At 41.9% G+C, this 18,942-nt stretch overlaps 1 protein-coding gene across 4 annotated transcripts in view; it reads right to left on the bottom strand.

Annotated features, from left to right (window-relative positions):
* Positions 1-18,942, bottom strand: part of MCF2 (MCF.2 cell line derived transforming sequence) — a 60,175-nt gene that overhangs the window by 7,127 nt on the left and 34,106 nt on the right. For all 4 annotated transcript variants that reach the window (XM_065077505.1, XM_065077506.1, XM_065077509.1 and 1 more), the window contains 18 exons: positions 17,523-17,714; positions 17,203-17,374; positions 14,090-14,178; positions 13,442-13,530; positions 13,139-13,205; positions 11,204-11,319; positions 11,020-11,089; positions 10,565-10,657; positions 10,142-10,234; positions 9,023-9,148; positions 8,257-8,478; positions 4,894-4,986; positions 3,884-3,962; positions 3,310-3,373; positions 2,368-2,474; positions 2,174-2,286; positions 1,781-1,893; positions 601-701 (listed from right to left, as the gene is read on the bottom strand). In XM_065077505.1, the coding sequence (XP_064933577.1) occupies positions 601-701; positions 1,781-1,893; positions 2,174-2,286; positions 2,368-2,474; positions 3,310-3,373; positions 3,884-3,962; positions 4,894-4,986; positions 8,257-8,478; positions 9,023-9,148; positions 10,142-10,234; positions 10,565-10,657; positions 11,020-11,089; positions 11,204-11,319; positions 13,139-13,205; positions 13,442-13,530; positions 14,090-14,178; positions 17,203-17,374; positions 17,523-17,714 (1,999 nt within the window). The remainder of the gene's footprint in view (positions 1-600; positions 702-1,780; positions 1,894-2,173; positions 2,287-2,367; positions 2,475-3,309; positions 3,374-3,883; positions 3,963-4,893; positions 4,987-8,256; positions 8,479-9,022; positions 9,149-10,141; positions 10,235-10,564; positions 10,658-11,019; positions 11,090-11,203; positions 11,320-13,138; positions 13,206-13,441; positions 13,531-14,089; positions 14,179-17,202; positions 17,375-17,522; positions 17,715-18,942) is intronic.

Here is an 18,942-nt window from a genome sequence, read left to right as displayed (position 1 = left end):
GTTATGCTTCCCTATCTATTTCTATGTACATTTACTGCTAGAAAATGAGAAATACTATTTTTGAGACTAAAAGCCTTCTGCTGAAACCTGGTAACCTGTTTATAAACTTTATTCTAATGATGGATTAACAAGCAGGCAGCAAGGAGGGCAAGAGTGAGGCTGCAGAAATGAAGCATTGCCTTGAGAGTGCTGGGGCCATGGCGTCTTTTGCAGCAGGAGGAGACTTTGCCTACGTGCCTCCTGGTCACAGGGGGTTTGAGCTACAGCAGCGAGGAGTCAAAACAGTCACAGGAATCCCTGATCAGACTCCGTCTCTTCTCCCTCCATCTTCTACCCAGTGTTCTTGCAAAGAAATCTACATTTTTAAATGCTTGGTTTTAATTTACTAGCGCCTGAAGTCACAGAAATGTCTTAAGGAGTTAACAAACAAATAAAAGCTTAATCTACTACTTTTGCAGGCTTTTTGGAGTAGCTGCTTTCTTTTTTTTTTTTCCTGCAGATACATATGCAGCCAGACTTAGTATATCAAGTGTAATGCAAATGGCTTAAAAGACCTGATTGGAGTTACAAGATATTTCTGCTAGGAGTACTATAGGATACCTGCGACTTTGGCATTCCGAAACCTGCAGTCACCAACTACTATCTGCAGACTGTGGACAGGAATCCAGCCTTCTTTTCTTCTGTTTAGATTTTTCACCAACCTTTGAATGACAACAGTATTAATAAAAGAAACCAGCCAACCCACCAGCAGTTTGACACGGACACACTCTACGCAACTGCCGATGAGGTTCTTAGGGACACGGTTTAGTGCCTGTGTTGGGTTAACAGTTGGACTTGATGATCTTGAGGGTCTCTTACAACCAAAATGATTCCACACAGTGAAATCTACGCTAACTAAAAAGTTCAGCGTGAGAAATCTTTGCCTGGCACTTGCCGAAACCACTGCGAGAGACTGTGAGCATTCGGTAATGCTTCACATCTTGCTTTTGTTAACAACATACTAAGTTTCCCTTGAAATGCAAGGGCTATAGGTCTTGGCCCGAAATCCTCAGTGGGGTATTTGTGCTTGTGTAATTAGGGGTAAGCGCCTGCACAAATCCAATTCAGGTTCCTGCTAATATCACCCTTCCCATACCCCGAACAAAGCACTAGTGTGCTACACCTTCTACTACTGAGACCCAGCGCTGGCTAGTCAGAAATCAGCCTGGAAAGACAGCCAGAAGTTTTGGCCAAATTGCTGCAAAAATCAGAAGAGGGCACAATGCCCTCTGAGATGAGACTAATGGTTCAACAGGTAGAAGGCGGAGAATGGTGATTTCTCAGGCAATGCTCCCAGCCATAAGGAGAGAACCAGCTGGAAAGTGTTATCTTGTGAGCCACAGCTTTAAATTCAACAGTAAGCTGGTCTGCAGCCATTAACCAGTTAACACTCAGACAGCTGTTTGAGGAAAATGTCTCACAATTACTCAGTATTGCTATAATAAGCCTAGAGGAATGGAGCCAGCAGCTGAGCTGAGGTGGGCAAAGAGGTCACACTTGAAGCATCATCTGAAGTGGGAAGAGTGTGAGGAGGGGCTGTGAAGATGTTGGTAATGTTTTCCCAGACCAAGCCAGTGCCTATGGCCTCTAATCTTGGCAAGGGAATGAATTCTCCAGCTTTCTGGGGCAGTCTAAAACTTAACCAGAAGCTGCAATGAGTGTATCACCAGGCAAACAAGGTTGCACAGGACTCCCTTGCAGGCTCTGAGAGATAAGGCAACATAATCCTTAAAATACCTACCACTGTCCCTCACCATCTTCATGCAAAAGCTGAATTTCATCTCCATTTTTCACCAGCAGGTCCTCTGATCCTCTCCTCTTGCAGTCTGCAAGGGCTTTATATTTTCCTGGAGACTGTGGTAATAAGAAAAAAATATCTTATTTAGCTATATTTCATATCATGCAGCTGCTGTTATTTCACTGCTGCAGGGAAAAGACAGAGCCCTATCAGCTACCTTAATTAAAATTATTTTAAGACTGTGGCTGAGACATCTCCTCGCTCCCCAAAATTGAGATACAGAAAATCTGAGAAACACAGACAAGATACATCCATTATCCAGTGAAGAAAAACAAAGCAAGATGACCAAAAACAACAGCACCACAAGCTTTGGGACTACTGCATCTCTGTACTAACCAGCTGGTTCCCATCCTCCTCCTCAGTGTCTGAGCAGTTGGAGAGATACTGGTTACCCGACCACTCCTCTAGCCCCTCGCAGATTTCCAGGGACTGGGACATTCCCGGCCAGCCTGCAAGACAATGCGCAGCTCAGGCTGGGGGTACCCCTGCATCCGCAAAGCACATCCCAAAGGAAGGGGAAGGGTCCATACTTCTGTGAGGCTTGTTCTGGGGGGACAGGAGCCCACTGTCCAGCATCACTGGGCTGGTGCGCTCCGAGTCGTTCTCTTCTGAGCTTATGGAAGCTCTGTGCTGCTTTCTGAATGATTAGAATAAAAAAAAATAAAATGAAATTAAAAAAAGAACTAGTTTTACTTTATGAATGAATGCAAACTCCACAGGGTTTTATGAAACAGGGTCAGAAATAATAATGGTACATTTTAATGTAAGTTTTTATACTGGTTGAGGGAGCTGGGGCTGCTCAGCCTGGAGAACAGGAGCTGAGGGAAGACCTTATCGCTGCCTGAAAGGAGGTTGTAGCATGGAGGGTGTTGGTCTCTTCTCCCAAGTAGCAAGTGACAGGACAAGAGGAAATGGCCTTAAGTCGTGCCAGGGGAGGTTTAGGAAAAACTGCTTTATGGAAATGATTGTCAGGCATTGAACAGGCTGCCAAGTGCAGTGGTGGAGTCACCATCCCTGGAGGGGTTTAAAAGGCATTTAGACAAGCTTCTTAGGGACATGGTTTAGTGCTAGAGTTAGGTTATAGTTGGACTCAAGGATCCTGAGGGTCTCTTCCAACTGAAATGATTCTATGATTCTATTAAGGATGTCAGTGCCTGATTTTAATTTTTTGGTAGGGGAAATAAAGTTGCTACAGTACCTCTTCCCCTGAATTTGAGCACCGTCTTTAACCTCTGTCTCCATTTGCAGAGGAGCTGCTGTGCTGCCAGAACACTCAAGGGTGCCCCTTACAGACCCTGTCCCCATGCCACTGCCACCAAAGGACCAACATTAGCACATCCCTCCTGAACCCTACCCAGAGGACAGAAATGGGATGGGGGGAACAGCACTGAGCCAGAATGCGGCCAGAGACACTGGGTGCCCAAAAATGGGAGATACTGGAGGGACCCCCCAGTCCAGCTCCTGGGACTCACCCATCACCCAGCTGGGAGCAGAGCGGGAGCTGGTCCGTGCACGAGCTGAGCTGCTGCTTCTCCACTGTGGGGAGGTCAAACACCAGCTTAAAATCCATTTTTTTTAATTAGTAACCATCACACTTGAAGCATTATTTTGTAAGCCAAACCCTTTGTACAATGCTAATGATTTCTGTTTAGAGAAAAACAGACCTAGGGATGCTTGCAAAGCACAGACGTCATTATGATTAAGATGGTATCTTAGCACAAATCCAACAGTGAACTTGACACTGAAGTCTCTAATATGCTTAAAACTAGGCATCTGCTATGTATCTTGTTGAATTAAGCCTATGACAACAAATGTGAAATAAGGTAATGACAAAAAAAGTATGTACTTCTGTAATTCATTTTCACATAAGCACCTGGCCTTTACAGCTCTATGTTATTTCCCTGTAATGCCTCACTCTAGTATTTGCTACTAGGCTTCTGAAAATCAATTCTCTGGTAAGAATTACTGGATTTTAAGATTAGCAATGTGAAAATAGAAAAGATTCTGCTGCAGAGTGAATGTCACAGAGAAATCGGTCAAATGTACCTTTTATAAGCTCCTGCTGTTTGAACAAAATTTTTCTTATTTCATTCAACCATGCCATCTTCAGATCTACTGTTTGGGCCTGGAAGAAGAAAAAACTGTATGAATTTTGAATTAAGAATTATCCATTATAACGTATGAATAAAATCTTACTTTTCTATGCTGTACTTATCTGAAATCTCCTTTTACCCAAAGCTACCACTAAATTTTAAATGTTCTTAATCTTTTAAAATGGATGATTCTCACTACACCCAAGCAAAACACAGTGGAAATTGTGGAGCCATCACTACAACGCAAGGAGTGCAGGCAAAAGCACATGTGTGCACATACATTTTATCTCTTTTACAAAATACTCAAAGGGCCAAATCTGTCTTTACAAATTTTAGCTGGCTACTGTGTTGTAACATAGAAAAAAAAAAACAGCTGGGCAGAAGACTAATTAAAAAGAATCAATCAACATTTTCTTCACAGCGGCTTTTCCTGTGAACAGCGTGTTGGGCAAACATTTCACCTCCATACATTTCTATTCAAAATGCTACTAAAGGCAAAAAAAAAATAAATCAGGTCAATCAGGCTACTGTTTTGCAGATGAGTTGAAAGACTACTGGAAATAGCACCATGGAGGCTAAACCTTTGCTCTGGGAGGAGTTCTGACATCTAATTGTAGAGGAGAAGTGGCCCTTATCCATTAAAGCATGAGGCTCATTTCCCAGCTCAGTTCACACCAACTATTAAGCACAGTAAGATCTTTTTTTTTTCCAGCTACTGGTGTATTTGAGATTTCATCTGGAATAAAAGGTTCTATTTCCAAGGAGTAATTCTATCTCCACTTGAGGATGACTTCTACAGCTCTGGACTGGACACCAAGGACCAGTCACTGGGGCATCTCTGTGAACAAAGACACGGGCAAAGAGGCAGAAGAAATGCAAGTTAAACATCTGATAACCCCATAAAGATCAACAGTGTTATACTGTTACAAGGATGTACAAATATCCAGATTTTTAGCTACAAACCTGAACAACATAGACCTCTTCTCGCCCGCTATACCAGATTTCAAATTTCCTATGATCTCCTTTCACATTCTCAGTTATTCCAACTGCATTCATCTGCAAATCCAAAAGAATCAAAACATTAAACATACTACAAATCTTCCCCTCTTCCCTATGAATCCAAACCTTTTTTTCAACCAAGTTAATACATTTCAACAACTTACATTTCAGTAGCAACTGAAAGTCATTATGTGATTTATCCCCCAACTTTCCACCTTGCTCTATTTGCCAAAGCTTTCTGAAACCAAACAACGGACCTTAGGGGACTTTTCACTTGGAAATCAGTGGAACTAACTGAAAAATCATCTCATACCACTTTCAGCATGAAATTTCTAAGATGAGGCATATGAAGCTTTATAAATGCATGGCGGGTTATTTTTCTACAAACATTATTTCTGCCAGATTATTCCTTAATCACCCACTGAATTCTGTGTTTCATTCTTTCAGAGATCTTTCAAACTCGTCTGTGAAGCCCTGAACTCCTTTAGGAATTTCAGGTCAACCTATTTTGGTCCTTGGCCATCTCTGTAGTTGAGACATCACCCCAAGGTTTCCAAAAAAAGGTTTAGTTTTTGGATATACAGCCTCAGCTGCCATAAATCTGGCTTTCAGGACGGACGCAGACTCCAAGCTAGATGTGGGCAAATGCTGCTGTAGGTAGGTACCCGTTATCACAGACCACTTTAGATAAGTTGGATGCAAATGCCAAAGGCACAAATAATTTATGATCTGCACAATGTGACCAACCTGAATCAGTAACTCAAACTATTATTTAGAGACAAAGAAACTCTTCAGCAGCTGGGGACCTCTCACCCACCTGCCACAGAGCTGAAAAATGCTTTATTATCTGTTATCGCAGAAACCATCTTCTCACTGAAAGCATAGTTTGCTAGCAATTTATTGCTGATTAACAAATGGTCAAAAATATTTACATGTTTTAAAGCAGATCTAATAATAATGGTGTCAGCTATGATAAATTATCCACACAGACTGGATTAGATAAATCCAGTACAAATACTATTAAGCCATAGAAAGAACATCTGCTTAACACTACTGTTCCTCTTTGTTAATGTGTGCATCCTCAGACCTTTTGTTCTGAAAGACTTTGACGATTTACAGATTAGGCCACCTGGGCAAAAATTTCTGTTCCTAGTTACTTTTTTGAACGTTAGCTCCCATTTTCAGTGACTACGAACAGCCTCAGAAAACAGGAAGCAAGTTGTTAATTAGCTTTTCTCATTTCTTCACTGCTGTGAACAGCAGAGCTCTTATGAACTTTTCAGAAAGTGTTTGCCTCCAGATGCAGAAAGAGCCATCCCTGAACAGCAGTCAGTACTTCCTAGTTTTATTTTATTTTCTTTAAATTATTTTTCCTGTGCAGTATAGTTCTGTAAAGCCTTAGAAAGGCAGATCAGGCTCCATTCTGACTTTACGTAAACTTTAAAAAATAATTTATACTAGGTGTTTAAAGGGCAGCCTAGAGAGCACCTTTTTCTGCAATTTCCAGTGCTGTGCATCTCCTCTGGCACAGCTATTTATACAGAAGCTCCTATAAGACTACCCATGCATCAAGGTATTAAGAATTTTAGATGATCTACCATGAGGATGCGAAGAAAAGTGCCAGAGATAGACATATTTAAGGTCTTTTCATTCACGATAGTGGATTTGGAAATTCTATGTTCTCCCCCTGGCCAGGATTTACTGTCCCTCAGCTGTTGGTCCACTGCAATGCAGATGGAGGTGGGTCAGTGAGAAGCTCCAGGATGATGTTCATCTGCATCACCTTCCACAGCCGTACAAGGCAGACGGATTTTTCTTGGCATTGCAGTGAGTTATGAACCTGCATCCTCTAAGTTACTGAATCTCAGCTGAAGAGCTATTTCCCACTGGATATTTTACATAGTATGTAAAATATTATCCTGAGGGGTTCTTCTGTTTGTTAGTTTGTTTTACAGAAATCCAGCCACACATCATCTACCAAACAGCTTGGTGTAATTCTAAATCTCCATGAAATATTCTTGAAAAAGAAAATTCCTGGTACTACCACGAATCAAACAGATGTCAAGCTCCAGAAACATGATTTTTCCCTCAGGACAGCAATTCTGAAAATGTACGTGTGCAGATGCAATCCTGCAGCATCCATGGATGCTCTAACCCCAACCTCTCCATGTGGCAACGCAAACAACTGGAAAATGAGCCCTCCCAAGACAAAGACAAGCCCTGGCCACATTGCCTGGACTCCTAAGCACAGGATTTTCTCCTCTGAGCAGGCTTTCCCTGCAACACCTCTTCAGTTCTTTCAAAAGCACGTATGGTAAAGCAAGTACTACAGGGAGAACAAGCTCTCCAGAAAGAAAATGATGCTGTTTGGGAAAAACATTTAAGTACCTAAACATATGGCATGGGATTTGGTTTTAATACACTATTTGTAATGTGCACTGGAGCTGAACAGACTTATGTACTACTACATGGTTTTCTGACTACGGATGGCATTTCCCTCCTCAGACTGTGCTGAGATCAGGAACCTGCAGCACCTGGGCCTGAAGGCTCTGCCTCCAAGTGCCTTTTTTATATATTTTTTTTCCCATTCTAAGATATACCCATACTGGGGTTTTATCTATCAAAAAAAACAAGGCTGTGTACTGAGACAAAATGCTGATGTTAGAAGCGCTCATCACATGCAGCACGCCATAAGGTGCTTTTATTGATAATAGTTGGCATTTATAGGCTTGGGACAGTTGTTTATGTCCCTCATAGATTGCTATAGGCTATTCTCTTCATCCGATCATTGTACTTTCATCTGCAGTTAGAGCCTGCCAAAGAAGAAAGGCAATGAGAGAGGGAGAATTATCTTTGCATCCTCCTGGCTAGGAAACAGTGCTCAGGAGCAGCCAGGCTCCTCTGGGCTGTGCCCCCCAGCCCAAGAGACCTCCCTGGGGATCAGGGGCTTGAGGAGTTTCCTTGCTCTCCCAGGCAGGTTGGGGAAGATGCGAAGGGACCCCCAGTTTCATGTCCTCGCCCCTGCTCCTGAGAAGCAGGCTAGAGGAGAAGGGAAGGCATGTTCTCATCCCTGAAACTTGCCCGTAGCACCATTTCCCTGGCAGATGCCACCACATATGTGACTCTGAGTTCGTAGGTTCTCCCAGCTGCTCCTTCAGCTCGGGGGCTCCTCACAGCTTATTACAACCAACAGACTTTCATGAGCATGGTACTTCCATATGAGGTATTACAGCCCTTAATAGCACAAAACGAGCCAGTGTGTTAGAGGAAGAACACACTCTGGGTCTGCAGAGTTATTTGCAACAGTGTCAACCAAAAAGTCCTTACTTTCAAAAAATGCTTGAAACTGTAAGATGAGGTTTTGTCATATCCATCTCCATGCTCATCTCGCTTCTTGCAGAAAACCAAGGCTTTCTCATACAGGAACAGATGCCTCTGCATTGGCTTGAACCGTGCAAGATCCTTCATTTTTGTTGGACCTTTTCGGTGTCCTGTCCAAACACTGAAAGATCCTTGCATCAATACTTTTCCCAGTTCACTCAAGTCACCCTGGTGAGAGCATGACAAATAAAAAAAGAAAGAAAAAGACAGCCATTAAAATGTAGGAGGACTGTCCAAACAACGATGGGTGATGGAGCCTGAACTGAGGTCTTGGAGGATGGACTTCTCAAGGAGACCAGGATTGGGACCAGAAGCTTAGAAAGCCACCCCCTCACCCACTCTTGACTGCTTCAATAGGCAAGGATCAAAATTACCCACAGAGCATTTAGTTAAATATTGAATGAGAAATTCTACAAAGACATCCCAGGTGAATTACAAGGTGAGCCATGAGAGAACCAAGGTGCATGTTGGAGAAATACTCTCAAGAACCACAAGGTGGCAAGTGTGGGCGACTTTGGATACGTCCTTTGTATGTGGATATCTTCCAAAATCCTGAATCAGATGGAAGACTGTCACCTGTAAGAGCTTCCTGATCTCATTCACTTTGTAGCTGTTCTAGTATAGTTTTCAGATCGTACACTCTGGGGTGCCATCCATTCCTAGTGCATTATCTGAACTTGTGCAAGGTCTCTGATTACCCAAATCTACTCACATCATATCCTGTTATTGAAATCTGATGCATAGAGTCATTGACTGACTTTAGCAAATCCAGCATTGCAACTAGAGCTTCTTGAAGTTCCTGAACTCCATCACAGCTCGTGCTGTACTTTAGCAGCTCCTGAAAATAGAAATGGAAGAGCAGGTGTTTGCACTTGAACAAAGCAGACTTTTCCATCACACCCAAAGCTTCCAATGGCCAAGAGCAATCTATACTGCCTGAGTGGTTTTTGTTTGTTTTTTTCATATGCCACTGGAAGAAAGACTCACTCTAAACCATAGTCAGCATAAGGTGTGGAACAAATCTCTGAAGCATGGCCCATTTTTCTTCTGTTTCTTTAAGGAGGGTGTTAGGTTGTAGAATGGCGTAACACCCATCTGACTTCTTTGTGTTGTGTTTTTCTGCTTGGTAAGAAATGGGAAATAAGGCTTGGGTTTTACATCAGCTGCCAATATGTAATATAGGCTTTCAAATAAGGTTGCAGCAGATTGTCTTCAGACTGGCAGACACAAGGAACAGATTTTACAAAATCCAGAGCCTTCAAGTCAATAAGCAGAAGACAGAGTTGGGAATTATACCCCTGATATAAAAATACTTTCATTTCAGATCTCCTTTGCCCACTTACAGCTTCTTGTGTTCTCATCCCTCATTCAAGAAGCTGGAAAGTGGGTTCAGAAGCCACCACCCCAGTCCTTTGTAAATCAGGAGTAACAGCACTGCGCTGCCTCAGAGAGGGGACACAAGGATAAATGCATTAAAGATTACAGGCACTACAACAACCTGAGAAGAGGAGATGCATCAATATAATATATTTCATTAATCATACTCTTATGATCATCTCTGGTTCAGTTTTCTTAGAACTGCTTCTGTCTTTTTGCAACCCTGATCAGATTCAGTCTTTCTTCCCATAAAAATGGCTTGTTAAAAAGCTCTTGTTCCTTTTTCAGGTGTGTGAATTTTCATCCTCACTGCAAGTCACTAAGAAGGGCCAAGATAAGCAACATGTAATCTAAGACTTGGTGCTGATTTACAGGTTAACTCCAACTGAAAAATAAAACAAAATGGAAAACAAATCTATCTCCTGATGTCCTTTCAAAGCAGAATATGAAATACCTTCAGAAGTAACTGGTATTTTGTCAGGCGCTGCACTGGTTTGAGCAAATAGGAATCCAGTCCAAGTTTATGCTCTAATTTTCTTTGGCATTCCTGGAACAAAGCATTTAGATTAAGTAAGTTCTGCACTAACTATAAGTAGATATTCTAACAGCATGACTAGTATGGTTTGATGACTTTGAAGATTTCATATAAAAATGTCATATAGCTCCTATAGCTACATAAATTTTATAAAAACATGTAAAATGGTAGAATAGACATGCCTTAAACCCTGTGTGTACAAGAATCTCCAACTTCTATTTTTGTAAGGTTTCCATGCAATGGTAAACAGAATATACTGCAAAATCATAGGGTCCTGAGGAGGGTGTTTAGGATAAGAGTGTCCCAGGATGATGCTTGCATTGGCAGGGACAACCCGCTCACCTGGAAGAAGGTGCTCTCGGAGCATTGCCTCCACAGGGACTCCGACCGGGGCTTGTTCTGGCAATATTTCTCATACATCTGGAAATCCTCTCGCTGTAAGGGAAGACAAAAAACAAATCACACACATGCATGCAAACCTGCTGGGCAGCCAAATAAGGTGGATACCCAAACCATAAATTTGCTTTTATCTCTGCTGCTAACTGTAATATCTATAAGATGCAGTATTTGTGTAAAAGAACCACTGCTGGTAATCACAGCAGACCACAGTGTAGTCACAACTGCTGCTCTCCCCCATCTGCTGCTGGCCCTGCACCTGCGCTCCCTGCCTTGCTCTTGGTGTTGCATATCGGAAGCGTCTTACTCAACTGACATAACTGAGATGTTGCAGAGTGTGACAAATCTGGAGAAACATTGGCCCTTCAAATCTGCTTTATATGTGAAAATGAGTCACCCACCCTGTCGAGGAAACAAAATCCCACTCTCTCGGGTGCTCCCAGACAGCTTTCCAGACTATGCAGGAAAATTCTGCAAGAGATGGGAGAAAAGACAAAATGCAGCAGTGAGCATAGCACGGCTTTGGTATTTAATCATTATAGGAAATCAGTCTGATAAAAAGGGGAAATAGAGCCAGGATCGTACTTATTGTGGAAGTCGTATATCTCAGGCATGTTTCCGAAGAGGACATCCTTCCTGTTCCTGAGCACGGGAGGCATGAGGATGAGCATGGCGGGGTTGTCCATCTCAGCTCTGTAGCCCTGCGGGATGCAAAAGGAGCTCATCACTCAGATGGTACAGCTTTGGCTTAGCATTTCCTCAAAGGCGGATGAAAAAGGGACATGAATAGACTTTCAGTACAATCTGCTTCATTTCAAAGGGCAATATCACTTTTATTTCTTTATGTTTGTCCCTGAAACCCTTGTCTTTCAGTCCCTGGGCATACGGTGGTTGTGGTCCAGCAGCAGATGGCTTGGTATGGCTCCCGTGGGGCTGGCCAGCACTGCAGAGATGCACTCTGTTCACCAAAGGCAAATCACAGCCATGTTCTCCTTACCATGACCTGACTGTGGGAGAGGTCCCAGAGAAAAACTTGTCTGGATTATATGACCATGGGACACAGGAGTGATGTGTTTGTATGGGGTATGCAGTTACACACAACCTCAGGAGAACCAGTGCATGGCGTGACTTGTTACAAAACAGAGACAGCTTGAGATCAAATACCAAAATCAATATGCTTCTTGACCTTATATGAGACCCAATAAGCACCAGCATCTCACTCTTCTCAATGCCTCAGATTTTCCATCCTCTGTGGCTCCACTTGAAATCACAGCCTCCCAAACCAGGGAAGAGCTGGAAGGGACTTCGCTGCACTACAAATTGTTGGGTGGAACTAGGATACAGTGTAAAGCTGCCCTCAGTAACATCACATCGCTGCTCCAATCCAAAAACATTCACCAGATGTAGTAAACATCCTAACTGTGGGGTAGGAAGAAGGCACAGCCACAGTTCAGGACCATCAATACAAACAAGACATCAAGAAGGCCACTAGCCACAGCTCAGGCTGGCCACGCTAGTCACCTGGCATTGCACAGAACCAAGGTCCTTTCAGTATGAGTAGCAAAAATATTTGCAAAAATGTATTCAGTATGTACAGCATATCTTCTTTGGCTTTCCAAATTAATCTCTCATACCCACTATGGTTGCCATCAGTATTCTTATACCAAGCAGGCATTTTGTAGCTGATGCAGTAGAAGATAAGTATCTGGAAAATTAGCCATTTATATTTAACCACTGCAAGCAGGCTTCCCTTTTTAAAGGAAATACTATTTTCAGAAAATTTAAGTCTATCTGTCAATTTTTCTCTATCTAGACTTGATATGCACAGTAATAAATCTGCACACCTGACAAGTGCTTTATCATGTAGAGTGTGGTTTAACAACAAAAAAAACCCCAACAATCAGTGCAGGGCAATTATGTGTAACTAGCTGCAGTCCAACAGATTTATGTCCTGCTTGCTCCTGGGTGAGAGAAATGCGAGGGGGAGAGCTATTAATATTTAACAGACAACGTGTTTCAGTCATCAGTAAGAATTATTTTGGAATAAAGCAGAAGTGTCTAAAATGCCAGCATGAGAAATTAAAATCTATTTCCTAAACAAATGTGCTTTATATGTTCACGAGCTTCACAGTATTGAGACAGAATTCTCCTAAGGATAAAACACAAGCTTCTTTCTTTTGTCTCCAAAAGGTAAAAGGAATTAGGGAACAGTTTAAAACAACAGCTTTTTGTACATTTTTCCAGGCATTGATAAAACCAATTACTAGTGCTTTTGTGTACAAACAGAAGGCTTCTCCCTCATTCTAGATGAAAAGTTCATCCTGACACCAACTGTTCCTGCAGATGCCTCCAACGAAGAAAAGCAAGGGAGAAGACCTGAAAACTTACGACTAGCTTGGGATCTGACAGTTCGGTAGAAACCTGTCCCATCACATTTTTGCTTAGTTTGACTGAGTGGCAAGTGCCCTTTTGTACAAGTCACCAGGGAACAGTAATGAACAACCTGAAGAAGTCACTCACCGTCAAAACAGTGAAGAGTTCTTCTACGTACACTCTCTCTGTTTCTATAAGCTCATTTATGACATGGCTAAAATAATAATTAAAAAAAAAAAAAGAATGTTATTTTTGCCTCTGTAAAAAATCCAGTGCAGTTCAACAAACCCAAAACCAGTGCAGTCTCATTAACAGCCAACACAGGGATGATAAAACAGGCAAAAGCACAAGAGATGGCACCCAGGTCAGGCTGGAGGAACACAAAGGTGGGGTGAGAACTGGTCAGCAATAAACATCATTCTGAGTAATGTACACAGGGTGAAAGCTTACCCTTTTAGTATATCTAAGTTGTCATCACTGTCTGATATAAAATATTGCAAGGAATTCCGTTTTTCCTGATAGTCGTGCATGACTTCGATCTGGAAGAGAAATGGGATGCACTGGGAAGAGCTGCCTGGAGGTCACTGCAGAGGCAGGACCAGCCCAGCCCCGGGTGTCGGCATGGAAACTCTTTGGGGAAGGATAAAACACACTTCTATTTCAGAAATCCTTTGTGACACAAAACTTTAAAAGGGCAGAGCATATAATGGGCAGACAAATATCCCCAGAAATTACTCTGCCACATAAAATCTGCAAATACCGGTAACATGTTTAATTAGTGTAGAGACTAGAGAAGAGTTTCCACAAGGGAAATATCTGTAGATGTGGAGTTTTCCTAATACACATCACTGTTATGCAAAGAACAAGCTTGGGGAATAACATGCAGGAAATTGATTTCTGTGACTTGCAAAAACAATCCAAGATAGATCTCAGGTGCTGGACTAATCCAACTAAAACTTAGGGATATGAAAAACTATTTTATTAAAAAAAAAGGAAAAAATAGCATCCTCAAATCCAAAGGTGAAGTACAATCAATTTTAGAAGGGTTTCATTTTTTCAGTGTATAAAATTCATTCAGATTTCATGAATCATTTTTACCTTGCGAGAACTTGGAGTCTTTCTTGATGTTTTCTTCCCCGGGAGAGAGAGATCAAATGAAAATTTCAAACTGGAATTAAAATCCACACCTTGGGTAGAAAAAAAAATAATTACATAGCGTACATCTATAGTGAAGGAAATGGTTCAGACAAACTAATGAGTCACAAAGAAGAATGGGATACATTTTAAAAATGAATATTTAGGTAGCCAATGCTACAAGCAAACTGACAAAATAAAGGGTATCTCAAACAGCAATACTGAATACCAAATAACACAAGTCACACTAATGGTCATAAAAGCCATAAAGTAAAAAGTAATCAGAAAAAAAAGAAAGTCCATTAAGTGAATACTCTAATCAAAACCTAATTAAGTCTGTGAAGCCTGTGCAAATGATAGAAAACAATTAAATCAAATAAACTACCAAAAGGAATATCACCTACTGGGACACAATTTTAAAGTCCTTTTAGGAACACAGGGCAAGATGCTCAGATGGTATAAGCCATTCCTCCACCTTGAAAGAATTTATTGATCATGTCAGTAAATAATTACAAGTTGTAATACTTTGGGTTAAAGAGGTAAACTGGAAGTTTAAACATAAGACATCCATCTCCCCAACAATATATATGTCATCTTTTCAGTACTTCTTACTCCTGAATAGTCCGTAGGACAATTCTTCACCGAAAGGGTCTTTTCCCCAACGTGAATGGCAAAAATGAATTTCTCCCGCATCATGTTGGCTCCAGCCCCAGCGACAGCTCCACGTGCCAGGCTGCAACCCCAAACTCTGAGACGGACCAAAAATTAACACGTTCTGATGTGCAATGCTCACCTCGTTTACAAATAGAAAAAAAGAGGCAAGCAGACTAATGAACTATCTTTCCATTACGGTGTAAAAAGTATCGCAACACAGATAAACACAGCAGCAGCTGTGTCTAGATCAAAGTTTTGAACAGTGTTGACACCGAAAGAGCTACTTGTGCAACACAGAAGATGTAAGGAACAAAATAAATGCAGAAAAGTGCAAACCCACACAGAGAGCAGGGACCCCATCTTCAGATGGGGCTGCTTAAGGTAAAGTTATTACATATTATCACACCAAGGGGGCCTTAAGCCTCCTCTTGTTAACACCCCAAATGAGGAAGGAGAGGGATCTGGATGCTGGGGAGCAGATCGGAAGAGTGTGTGGGGCGTGACCCACCATGGACAGGAAGAACCAGAAGAAATGAGGACTTCCCAGTGGTCCTACTGGGAGACTCCCGCTGGGATGAAGGGAACGTGGATGGGAAGTTGGATGGGAGATGGTCACTGGCTACAGCTCAGTGTTTTGCTGTGAGAGTGAGTTTACTCCAGCCCTCCAGCTCCACCGTACCACTTGTACACACCTTGCTATGCTTTATGGCTCAGGATGGGGGAGGTTTACTCTTTTTTCCCCAAAAAAAGTGGTTTCAAAATTAGAACCTCATTCACCAGACAAGCTTCAAATCCAAGGCTAAGATGAAAGAAGAAGCATCTGTCCTCAGAAAAAGAAGTAGGGGAGGAGGGGACGAAAGAAAGGAACAGAGGACAAGAGTAATGCACTCAGAGGTGGTTTGGTTTCAATCCACACCACAAACTCATCCATCTCAGAGCTCTCTCAGCAGAGCCCAGCATGCGGCTTTGACACTGCACATCACGCCAGCAGGCCTGCAGTATTTTGATGCTTTCTGTCAAACAGAGGCCTTATTAAAAAGCTCTCTTGGCACGATCTATCCAAAGAGAAGCCTTTTGTCTTTCCCCACTTGCTAGCTGTGCTCGTTTCAACACACTTGATCATTGCTTTCAGGAAAAGGATTAATGGAGGATACCTGTGCTTGCAGGTAACTGAGCCTTTGCTAGAAAAACATTCATCCTGCAAAGGAATGAAACAAATCCAAATGATTGATGATGGTGTCACAACATCCCATGGAGGTGGCCACCCATTTACCCCCCAATAATTCCTCCTTAACACTTGTCTATTTCTAGAAAGCTGGAAAAGTTACATGAGCTAAAACGGGCAATACTGAGCTTTTTTCCTGGTTGAGGGAAAGGGATTCAGAGAGCAGTGTGATCTAGTGAAGGCAGCATCAGCCTGGAGAAAAGGAACTTTTGGATTTGCTTCACTGACCTGCATCTTGAGCCGCTAAGTTCCCCTCACTGTGTCCATTTTCATTCCCATCCCTGCACTAGCTTGAGTTTTTACATTAGTCACTCCTTGAATTGAAGCCACTTGTACTGTTCGCATGGCACCTGCTACAATTCACTATAACCAATATTCATTAATTCATCATAAAAATTTTGTGTTAAAACACAAATGTTTAATTGCTTTATACTGTCAGATTACTGAATTTAATATTCCAGCATAACTTAGCATGTCCCTGGTTTAAAATACATGGACTTTACTTTGGAATACTTTTTAATTCTGATACATACAGGGCTGCCAAGGATGGAATTTTTAATATTATCATTTAAAGCTTACATTGTGCCAGACCCCATTATCACAATCAAAGCAGAATACTCAGCGACCTCAGTTCAACCAGAATTTGTACCTTTATGGGCATTAATTATTCCACAATTGGGATTTAAGGAAGACATTCTCAAGGAATCAAAGGGAGTTAAAGCATCCAGATCATTTCTGTTCATGAGATTTGAGCTCCTCATTTCTCCAAACTCCTTTACAAACATCAGTCTAACTCTATATCAGTTCCAGCTCAAGTCAGTTATGGAGACTGACAGAGAGAACAAATTTATAAACTTTGCCCTTTTTCCCCTTTAGTACTAATTCACCATTTTTCAGCCCAGTAGGATGCCAGTAAAACAGAACTGGAAGGATGTGCTGTTTACAGATCTCTTTTTTTCACTGAGTAGGAGGTGAAAATAAATACCAAGCAACCAGCCCCATTCTTCACACCGGTATGGGGAGCTAGACACAAAAATTGGAAAGATAATAAATCACCTCATATGCATTTAGCATCATACAACAACTTTGTATCAGCCATCAAGGTCTAGTTGCTTTCTCAAAATCAACCTTAGCCTTACTCTTCCTGCCTCAAAGCAATATTATCATCTGAAAATACCATAAACTTAAAATACTTTACCATGTTTAGGAGAGAATAATGGTGATTTTGATCTTGGTGGATTTTCTGGCCGAGGGGCTACTAACTGGACAGGCCGCACGTGTTTATCCAACAGTTTCTTGAAGCAAGACTGACGATTCTCAAACATGCTTCGAACATTTTCAAGCTTGACCTGCACCGACTGTATCTGGCACTGCAGAGCGAAAAAGACTCCCACGATCAAATAACTGCCATTATTTTGTACTTTGACCCAAAACAGAGGACTATAAAGCTGACAACACTACAATGCAGTCTGATCTCACTTTTAATTTGTGTAACAAGGAGCAGGAGGGGTTGCTTACCTTCAATTCGGATGTTAAGACTGACTCAAAATCATAGTGTAGGGCTTGGGGATCATAGTTTAAGTAGGCTGAAGAGCTTTCAAGAAATCTTTCTATGTCCTGGAGAGCTTTCTGAGCGCCTTCTTTAGACTGGCACTTGTCCATCTGCTGGTTGGCGAGCAGGTAAGCACCTTCATCACAGCACTGCAGAGCCTGGAAACAGCACAGTGCAAACACAGGGAGTGAGACCGTCAGCATCATCCCAACTGAATGAAGGTTCCCATGAGGAATACCATTTACTGGATCTGTATCTTCAACATGGAGATAATTAGAGATCCTCAAGAGCTCAGCAGCTATTGCATCTTGATTAGAAAGTAGAAAGGCCACATTTTTTCTGGAGGGTGACTGCAGTGCTCAACATACCCAGCCAAGTTGTGCTCCCACTTGTACCTGGATAAAACCAGCAGTATAACTGGCACAGAAGCACTATTTAGTGCATACTTGAAACAAATGATAAGCAAATCTTTATTTATCCAATTCAGAAAGCTGAAAGGGGCACTACAGAGTTTATGACGAGACAGGAGGGTTTCTTGAGATAAATGCCTGACTCAGCAGAAACCTGAACTGTGAGGAATGATCAAAGTAATTGCATTCATGTTTTTGCTTTGTTTTGTTTTTTAAATAAAATAAAATTATTTAAAATCACAGTTTAAAAATCTGCTTTGAAAATGCACAGGTACTAGATGAGCACCAGCCTCGGGTCAGCTGGCGCTCACACTGAGAAGATGCTGCAGCCAAGAACAACAGAGGAGCTCCAGTGTGATGGGCTGGGAAGGGAGATTGTGGAGAGCAGGACCACAGTGTGCTCCAGCAGAGCTCATGGGCTAGACCACTAGCAGCAGCCAGGACTGCAAGCAGCCCAGAAGAGGACACTGCCCTGCAGCTGAGACGCTGCTGAGGAATCATCCGTCCCCACAGATTAATGCAATATTGAAGTGGAGCACAAAATAAAAAAAAAATAAGTTCCCTAGTCCTCCAAAATAGTGAAATAGAACAGGATCAGACTTCGCTGCCTCTCTTAAAGGCCTCAAGCATATTACACTCATGTGCCTTCTGGTCTAATTAACGTGAATTTTCCTAAATGAATTTTTGATGCTGATTAAGATATCAAAGAGCGTTGGAGCCACATGACTCCACTTCCATGCTAGCACACAGCAGCTGTGCCTATCTACCAATCTGTCACCTTATTTTACAGTCAGTTATGTTCATTCTTAATAAATTGCTAAGAAAAAAAAGGACTCGAGTTTATCCGAAAGCATTACCTCTATTGCACTGGGTAGGAAAACCTCAAAAGTCAATTAATACATGGATGCAGCACAAAAGCATGACCAACAGAAGCAGCTGAACTTTAGCGTTCTGAATCACCCTCTGCAGATGCCCA

This window comes from Columba livia, chromosome 12 (genome assembly GCF_036013475.1).
Source record: "Columba livia isolate bColLiv1 breed racing homer chromosome 12, bColLiv1.pat.W.v2, whole genome shotgun sequence".
NCBI classification, from domain to species: domain Eukaryota; kingdom Metazoa; phylum Chordata; class Aves; order Columbiformes; family Columbidae; genus Columba; species Columba livia.
This window is presented reverse-complemented; position numbering and strand designations above follow the sequence as displayed.